At 41.6% G+C, this 9,247-nt stretch overlaps 1 protein-coding gene across 2 annotated transcripts; it reads left to right on the top strand.

The window, feature by feature from the left end:
- Positions 1 to 2,650: 2,650 nt before the first annotated feature.
- Positions 2,651 to 7,341, top strand: LOC126786106 (transcription initiation factor IIA large subunit-like). Of its 2 annotated transcripts, XM_050511821.1 has the most exons (11): positions 2,654 to 3,010; positions 3,258 to 3,422; positions 3,518 to 3,691; positions 4,365 to 4,416; positions 4,492 to 4,550; positions 4,774 to 4,899; positions 5,783 to 5,908; positions 6,288 to 6,348; positions 6,471 to 6,634; positions 6,733 to 6,816; positions 6,900 to 7,341. In XM_050511821.1, exons 1-11 carry the CDS (start codon positions 2,900 to 2,902, stop codon positions 6,921 to 6,923), a joined length of 1,146 nt encoding a protein of 381 aa, XP_050367778.1. In that variant the 5' UTR covers positions 2,654 to 2,899; the 3' UTR covers positions 6,924 to 7,341. The 2 variants fall into 2 exon arrangements, with proteins under 2 accessions (XP_050367777.1, XP_050367778.1); XM_050511820.1 differs by having other exon boundaries at positions 2,651 to 3,010; positions 4,365 to 4,550.
- Positions 7,342 to 9,247: the final 1,906 nt, after the last annotated feature.

The following is a 9,247-nucleotide window of genomic DNA, read 5'->3' as shown; positions in this document are numbered from 1 at the left end:
GCAGTTTGGTAATCTTACTGGTCACACATTATTTACCTCTATAAATACGTCTCTCTTATCACAACAAGGCAGGCCTCTACGCCTCCACTCACACCATTTCTCATACCTAACTCTACACATGTCTATCTTTGTAGCTGACTTAGGCATCAGAGCGTTGAAGGCCGGCGAACCCGGTATTCCCCCTGTGACGCAATGTGTTCATGATTTTTAGGTGACAGCGAGCTTCATCGGTTCACCGGAATTCTGCTGGAAGCCCGATGTAACATTTGGCGCTAAAAGGAAGGCCCTTAGTGGCACTACCCTCATAGCTCACTGCGAGCAACTCCACCATTCGGCAGGTTAATCTGGAAATTGAAGATTTAGCCTCTGGGTTCGTCAAATCTACAGAAAATATAAGGAGAGAGAAAGTAGATTTGATTTATCTCTCCCTCTCCATCAATATTGGCCTCCGATTTGAGATCCTAGGACACTCTCCAGGTCATAGGCCACACTCCAGGTGTGAGGATGCTCGAGCATTTAGATAACCTATGTGACTGATACAGAGATCCTTGACCACTTACTAGACTCATGGATGCTCCAAAGGCTAGTTAATCCACGTGCTAGCCCCGAGATCGTAGGTCACTTACTAGATCCATGGATGTCTCGGCTGCAAGTCTGACATACAACCTCATGCGTTGCATGCATACTCACCATGCCAATCGAGGCGAGTCCCTAACACTCCCTGACACGGCCTGACCTAGCTCCTAAGGAACTACGCTTGGTTTGATCCCATATATGGTTAAAGTGCAACTAGAGGCAACCACTTAGAACACATCGCCATATGAACCCCCTGAATCACATTACACATCACCATTTGGTCCCCTGGATCACATGCCACAAATATCGCCATATGATCCCCCGGATCACATATGTCCCACATATCGCCATATGATCCCCCAACCCATCACCATGTGATCCCCTGAATCACGACCACATGTCACAAGTATTACCATATGATCCCTCAGATCTTGTCGCACATATCGCCATATGATCCCCCGTATCATGTCGCACATATCACCATATGATCCCCCGGATCATGTCGCACATATCACCATATGATCCCCCGGATCATGTCGGTGCATTGTATACATCACCACATGCTCCTCCGGATTATAATGTTTGCCTCTATGCCTTGACTTCAGCTCTCCCGAAAATCATACTTATCTCCTCACCCGGTCTCTCTGAGACCTGACGTCTTTTACGCCCGGTTCGTCCCTACCAGACAGAGACCGGGGGACTTATACATCATACCCGCCGCATGTATTCATCATACACTAGTGCATATTCATCGTGCACCATGTGCATACTCATCTTGCACCACGTGACATACTCGTTGTGAACCACTTGCACGCTCATTATGCACCACCATCACATGTCCCACGGACATGGAACATATCATACTGTCTCTTCGGGGCCTTGCATCATTGCACACATTTCTTTCTACATGCTGTAATTTCTCAGGTGGTTAGAGCTTCCGAATGTTAACCACAAAGTAGCGTCGCCCGGTCCATCCCCTCTTGCATGGGGACTTGGGGGACTAGGGATTGGTAGTGCTACTGTTAGTGCTTGGCACTCGTTCGGGCTCGCACTCTCGATGTTTTGTTTGATAAAATCCCCACCCAAAAGGGTCTCTTGACCAGAAATTTGGGGACTTGTTAACACCACGTCATTTAAACTGCTAAACATCGTGATTGCTCACCATGTTAGGGTCAGATTAGCCAAAAAGCCTATTACATGCATTATTAGCCCACAATGGTAGTTTGATAATCTTACTAGTCACCAACTATTTGCCTCTAGAAATACGCATCTCCTCTCCACAACAAGGTAGGTCTCTACACCTCCACTCACATCATTTCTCCTACCTAACTCTACACATATCTATCTTTGTGGCTGACTTAGGCATCAGAGCGTTGAAGGTTAGCGCGCCCGGTCTTCACCCCGTGACGCCGTGGTTCATGATTTTTAGGTGACGGAGAGCTTCATCGGTTCGCCGGAATTCCCCTGTCAGAACGTAACGGTTTTATTTTGTGCTTTTTGTACTTAATTTTGAATCTAGTTTGAGGTGCTTTGCTAGATTGGGATGAAGCAAATATTGAATAATCCAAACTTGATCTCGGATGTTTGTTGTTATCGAGTGTATCACTTTTAAATCTGTTGTCTATTAGTTTAAGTTTTCCAGAAGATTTTACTATGTGATGGAAGATTATATGCAGAAGACGATAATTAGTTTCCAAAAGAAAAAAGGCCATGCGGCCCTGCCCGGTGGGTAAAAGCCCGGCCCATGAGTAGCCTTGAGGCCTTGAAATTTCTCCACTACCCAGCCCGGCCCGGCCTGATATTTAGTATTTTCCCTGAAAGCCCGGCCCGAGCCCGTTAATATTTGGCCCAGCCCTGGCCCGCCCATTGCCGACCACTCACTGCAAACAATAATGGGCGAATGAAAAAAAATCAAGGCTAGTAGCCTAGTACGAAATCCATAATGTATGCACTCCATCAGCATCATGCAGAAATCGCCATGTGGGCCCACCCCAAAAAACAATATAAATAGAAATATTACTTTTTACCCACCGTTCCCAACCCAACCATATAATCGGATGCAAACCTATTTATATTCCACTCTTTATTCTCCACTTCTCGTCCGCCCTTCTCTCTCTCTCTCTTTCTCTCCGCTCCTATCCTCCGCCCTCTCTCTCCCCTCTCACTCTCACATCCAAACCCTAATTCATCTCCACAGCTCTAATCGACTGTTTCCTTCGCCGGATTTGACCGTTCAATTTTCCCCGGTGAAATCTCCGATTCGGTTACCTCGTTGTTGACGGGATAATCTGGAGGCGGCGGACGGGGGGCTGAGTACCGGAGAATGACGACGACGAGCGCTGTCTACATCAGTGTCATCGAGGACGTCATCAACAAGGTCAAAGAAGAGTTCGCCAATGGCGCCGGTGAAGACGTCCTCAAGGAGCTTCAAGGAGTAAACATCCCTTTAATCTCTCATTCGCTAATTTCTCTCTTGATTTTTTGACTTTCGATATCGAAATTGGTAATTATGTAGGTTGAATTGTGCTTTAATGATCTGGAGGTGTATGATGGACCTGGTTAATTACTTATTAGAGCTCGATCTGGTTTCATATCTAGGGTTTTGGATTGTGAGGGGGTGATTTGGATTGTAAGTGTGGTTTAGTTGATGTTGGTTGAACTTTTCGGGGTGAATTTCGCAGACTTGGGAGGCGAAAATGATGCAAGCTGGGGTTGTAAATGCTCCAATTGAGAGGTCTGCGGCGGTGAAGCCCGCGCCTGGAGCTGCTCCAGTTCATGATCTCAATGTGCCGTATGAAGGGACTGAGGAGTATGAAACTCCCACTGCTGAATTACTCTTCCCTCCAGTGAGTTTTGCGTTTTGTTTCACTGTGATTTTCTGTCTTTGCAATGAGTTTTTTTTTCACATTGTTGATGTTGTGGGTGCCTCTTGGAATGTCAGACTCCAATGCAAACTCCTTTGCCCACTACTTTGCCCCCATCAACTCCCGGTCAAACACCTCTACCGGGAACTGCAGAGAATTATAATATTCCTACTGGAGGTAGTGATGATTCTGGCGGCGGCAACGCAGGTGGAAATACAGAGACGAAACCTGGAAGACCTAGCCCATACATGGTAAACACTCCATTCTGCGTGTATAAGTTGCAGGCATGATGTAATAAAAAAAATTGTAGGGGAACACCCAATATGGTGGAACAATTGTCAATATCTAGTTGAGAATGGATTACTGTTAATTGTCAAGACAGAAAAGAGTATCTTTTGACTAATTTCACGCTAAATTATTATTTTGAAATTAAATGCACATACCTTTGGTGAAAGAATTTGATGGCATGAAAATTTTCTAGAATAAAATCTCACTATAATGTTGCTCGAATATTGGTCACTTCCTACATACTAGAATTCAAATTGCAACATGTGCCGGAGAGTGAGAGTAGAACAAGTCATCCTGGATGGTATGAGTATATGAAACATACATGTTCAATTCATGGAATTTCAAGTTCTTAAAGTTGCTGCAAAGTTCCCCTAAAGATGCCTCTATATGATTTTTACATGATTGTTATCATAAATATGGAATGATTATGTTTTGGTGTAAACTGATTTATGTAAAATGACAACCAATTTTGAAATTATAACGATAATTAAATCAGTGGTATAAATGTACCTGTGAATAGGACATTGGGTATATAGTTACTTAAAAAGTAGATTACTATAAAAGTAGATTTAAGATATAGTCCTTTGGGTTGATTCAAGTAGAAGAAAGCGTAATTATTGTTTGTTTTGGCTGCAGCAACCTCCTTCACCTTGGATGACCCAGCGACCCCCACTTGACGTTAATATTGGTAAGTTGAATATTATATCGGATATACTTCTTTACCCTCCATGGTTGGGTATTGATTCACACTTTATTTGTGTAGCTTACGTGGAAGGGCGGGATGAGGTGGATAGAGGAACCTCTCATCAATCCCCGACACAGGTAATGCTGTTAATAACTAAAGTGAAAGTGCAGAAAGAAAGAAAAAACTGGGTTTGAAGGAAAACTGATGATTAAACATCTTCTGATTGGAGTTGGTTTTTATACATTCTTTTTCATTGCTTCTTCTACTGCATCCCTATCGAGGACATACAGTCTGTTTTATGGTGATATAATTATGTTACTAGTATAGCTAACTATTGATGTTGTCGTGGAGATATTTCAGGACTTCTTCACAATGTCTGCTGGAAAGCGAAAACGTGAAGAAATCCCCCCACAATTTCAAGCTGGTGGGTTTATACCCCAGCAAGATGGAGCCGCAGATGCTATACCCGAATTTTTTGAGATTGAGGTTTGTTTTTTGTTTTGTTTTGTTAGTTTTTTTCTTCTTCTAAAAGCACTGAATGACATTTTAAAAGATTTATTAGAAGTTGGATTTGGTCTGATATTCTCAAAAATATATGAAAGAAAGGGAAAGGGGTAGGTGTATTATGGATTTGTGGATGATGTTGTGTTCATGTAAAGTGCCAAAACTTACCAATAAATGTTAGGTTAAGGTAGGAGGTGCTCAGTTTGGTGACTGAAAGGGGGAAAGATTAGAGATATACTTATGGGAAAGTACTGAAATGTAGATATATCTAAAGAATCTGCCTTTTAGGGCCTAATTTATTAGCAGTTCAGGGATGTTCCTTCAGACCCTTTTTTAACCGCTCTAGAATTCTGTTCGGAGTGGTTTGTTTTCATCATTTGGTTTGGTTGAAACTCAAAAAAGTCTTGTACTGATGTATTTTATTTTCTGCTCTTCATAATATTCTTAGTGTACTAGGAATTATTGTTTCTGCTCATAAGGCCTGTGTTTTTTGCATCGTTTTTGCTGTTGCTATTTGCAGACCCTCCTTGGATGTTGAATACATGAATGTTCTGTTTGTACTAATTTGTTGGAAGTGGGGCTGATCTTTCTAAAACCTACTTAATATGTATTAGGAGTTTATAGCATCTGCTTATGTTGACCTGACTATAGTTAATTTTGTAGAAACATCTCCATTAGTTGGAAACAGACCAGTTGAGTTCCATTGATGTTAACTTTCCTTGTTTTTATTTTTTGTTTGATCTCTACTAGTTCAAGCCGTAAGCTTGCTGATCACTTATAGATTAGCATGAATTATATATGTAGCACTGCATTAATATTGATTTCGTACCAATTTCTGATGCACATTATGTTACTGACCTCACAGATTTGTGGAGGGAGCACTTCTGTTGGTGGTGGGTGTGCGTATGGTAAGATGTCCGCTTGTTCACCGAAGATTCCTCAACTTGATGGGCCAATCCCTGATCCATATGAAGAGCTATCTACTCCCAATGTAAAGACGGTTCCTAAAATTCTGCATGTAGCATATTATTGTCTTTTAATCGTGTGTGCCTTTTTATCTGTGTTAACAATAATGTCTGGACACACGTGGTTTTGGTATTTACTTTTGGATAAACGAGTCAGAGTGGAACAAAATTTGTTCGGTTAAGCAGATTGTGAGATATCAAGTTCTGACCGTTATAGCTATTTAACTTATTTGGAACTAGTATCGTGATAGTTTGGCTGCTTATGAACTCTAAAATTCAAAAGAACATAATTATATCCAGCGAATTGACTTGTATGGTTGGAAATTGAAGATGAGAGTTCCTGTTTCTCCATCTCTCTTTCCCTAAAGTGAATATATTGGCAGACTGACTGGATGTTACTTACAGATATACAATTATCAAGGAGGTTTCAATGAAGACTACAACATTGCCAACACACCAGCCAGTGGTAACTGTGAAACTTTTTGATACAATTTTGAATGTCATGACTACTTTAGATTCTTTTATGTAAGATAACTTTTGTTTCCTAATATTTAACTCCGCTTCTTATGTGATTTTTTTATACTTCAGATGCACCAGTCAGCACTCCAGCTCCTGTTGTTCAGAATGATGTTGGAGATGATGAGGATGATGATGAGCCCCCATTGAATGAAAATGATGATGATGATTTGGATGATGTGGACCAAGGGGAGGAACTGAACACACAGCATTTGGTACTGGCTCAGTTTGATAAGGTCACCACTCGCTCTGTATAAAAATACTTAAATTTCTGTTCCGCAGACCAGATCTGGTATGCTGTTGTATGTTAATTCTCGTTTTGTTTTGTTCATAGGTGACACGCACCAAGAGCAGGTGGAAGTGCACACTGAAGGATGGCATTATGCACATAAACAACAAGGATGTCCTTTTTAATAAGGTGAAGTTCAGCTTTAAAGAAATGAGATCCTTGCATGTTTTTGGTCTAATACTCATGAGTTCACTTTTAAATTCTCATCGCAGGCGACTGGAGAGTTTGACTTCTGATTAGTTGGAGATATGTCTATCCTGGCATGCAGTTCCGTTACCAGAGCAAGTCCAGTGTTACCATTGGCCTGTGGGTGTTTTGTAATTTTTCTTTATGAACTATTATTAAGAAAGCTTTGAGGGGGAGAGAAACATTCTAGATATCCTGTTAAGATTGGGACCGATGATGTTGGCCTCTGTACATAAAGGATGAATGCTTTTTTCTTTTCGGCCTTTACAATGGAGGGCCACTGAGGCACGTTTCTAAAGTTTAAATATTTTGTGCAATGGAATGTGATTCCATTGACTCTGTACTTGGATTTATTGGTTCGAGTTGAGAATTGCATCGCTTAGAAACTTCGCAGTTGAGATAACTTCAGCTTGTATTCAGTTGTAGCATATGTTTCCAAATCTACTGAAACCATATCTTTAGAGAACTTATTCTTTCTGAAATGGTCAGATTTGTTTGTTAGTCTACGGACGTGCACATTAGTCTCTTGGATGTTTGGCTAATACAGTTGAGGTGAAACAGTTGAGGAAGAAACAGTCTGGTATGTGTGACATATGAAATTGGACATTGAGGTTCGGGACAGCTCATCATTCATCTTCCTTCTACTGTGGTCCGGTGTCTGTATTACATGAACATACCTTATCTTGTTTAGGAAAGTTCAGGGCTGCAAAAAATATGGAAGGCCTTCATATATGGCCAGTCTAAGGTTGTAGCGACAAAAAACAAGAAGAAACAAAAATCGATCAACTTAGATCATTGGAGACCGAAGCTAGTAATGTAGCAGAAGCGTAAGAGAAGCTAGGCTGGTTGATCCTAGCTAGTTGAGACCGGCCGATCCATGAACTCAAAACTAAAGAGTCCGACTCTTAAACCTTACTGTGCATGGCTTGTGATCATGCATTGAGATTGGAAGAAAGTAAACAATGAGGGATCCGCAAAGTTTGACACAGCCGGATGCTGCCATCCAGCTCCAACCGGAAAGGGTGATTCTGGCGTAGCATTGCTTCGACTGCTCATGTCTTGGTGGCCGTCTGTCTCCATTTTCTCTGCAATTGATGCCGGGGATCGAATGACTACAGGAGATAATAATGGAATTGCATTGGGGGTATCTGATAAAGGGTCTGTTGGGGCGTTGCTTGTCATTTGATCAAGATGAAGAGGTGCCGGAGCTTGCTTTTGTAGCCTAGTTCGGAGCCTCCCATCTTTTTCTTTGAGGCTGCATGCATTGTGAAACTCCATTGCTAAACAAACGTTGTATGATTTCAATGGCTTCAAACGTCTGTTCAAGATTTCACTCACAGTTTTGGATCGTTCACTCTGCTGTTGGGTTAACTGCTTGGTTTTGAAAGGGGTATATATATGCAAGTTAACCAAAATGGTATACATAGAAATGGTACTAATTATTATGACTAATTATTTTCTTGACTCTAAAATTAAGGGGTTGGTTTAAGAGGTGAATGGTCAGAAAAATTGCGTTTTCCTGAAATGGGAGAAGGACAGTTTGAATAACGGTCATTTGCTCCAATATTGAAATGAGGGCCTACATCCTAGGAGTTTAGGGGTTTATCCCTTGTAGTCAAATATCTGATCCCACTATGTATCAGTTTGTTTAGAGGATTTTCCTGGTAAACCTCTTAACTAGTGGAGGAAATTAACCACGGATGGAGGTAATGATGAGAATAGGCCATGCCCTTGTACGTCATCTTTTTTTTGATGATAAACATACTTTTGTTTTATAAAATTTCTCCTTGGCCTGAATTGCCGTTATATACTCATCATCTGTAACTACGTACAAGAAAAGAGATCATGAGTAAAACTCAAAGTTAGCATGCGGTATAGAACTATTCTTTAGTACTAGGGGACGCTCAATTATTCCTAAAATTTGCTTATTCTACGACTTAAACGAGCATAGCAATATGCAACAGAACCCCTCTAAACTTTCTCTTTGCCCTTCACACTAGGGCCTGGAATGTGACATGGGGCTTGGAGGCATAGACCATCTCCGCTTGAACTGCCTTCTTCTTTTTGGGTTTATTTTTGGAGCCATAAGGCCGGCCCCTCTTCTTCTTTGCTTCATCATTGAACTCCCCACTTTGCTAAGGCACCAACCTGCGACTCCCATCCTCCACAAGGCCAAAAGCTTTAGCCATGAGCTTTACTCTCGGCACCTTCACCCTCTTCAGAGAGTTATGTGCCTTATCCTTCAATAATAGCACATTCGGTTTTTTTGGCAACGCCACAACAACTTCTGATCGTGCCCTCTTCAAAGTAATCAAAGGAGGCTCAGGTTGTGGCTCAACAATCACAATAGCCGTAGAAGACTCCCCTTCCTCAC

The sequence above is a fragment of the Argentina anserina genome, chromosome 3 (assembly GCF_933775445.1).
Source record: "Argentina anserina chromosome 3, drPotAnse1.1, whole genome shotgun sequence".
Taxonomy (NCBI): Eukaryota; Viridiplantae; Streptophyta; class Magnoliopsida; order Rosales; family Rosaceae; genus Argentina; species Argentina anserina.
This window is presented reverse-complemented; position numbering and strand designations above follow the sequence as displayed.

Excerpts from the sequence above, each read along its gene's own strand:
- LOC126786106 (XM_050511820.1), top strand. The coding sequence starts at position 2,900 with ATGACGACGACGAGCGCTGTCTACATCAGTGTCATCGAGGACGTCATC. Across the intron at positions 4,551-4,773 it reads CTCATCAATCCCCGACACAG|GACTTCTTCACAATGTCTGC; the intron begins GTAATGCTGTTA and ends GAGATATTTCAG. Across the intron at positions 6,635-6,732 it reads TACTGGCTCAGTTTGATAAG|GTGACACGCACCAAGAGCAG; the intron begins GTCACCACTCGC and ends TTTTGTTCATAG.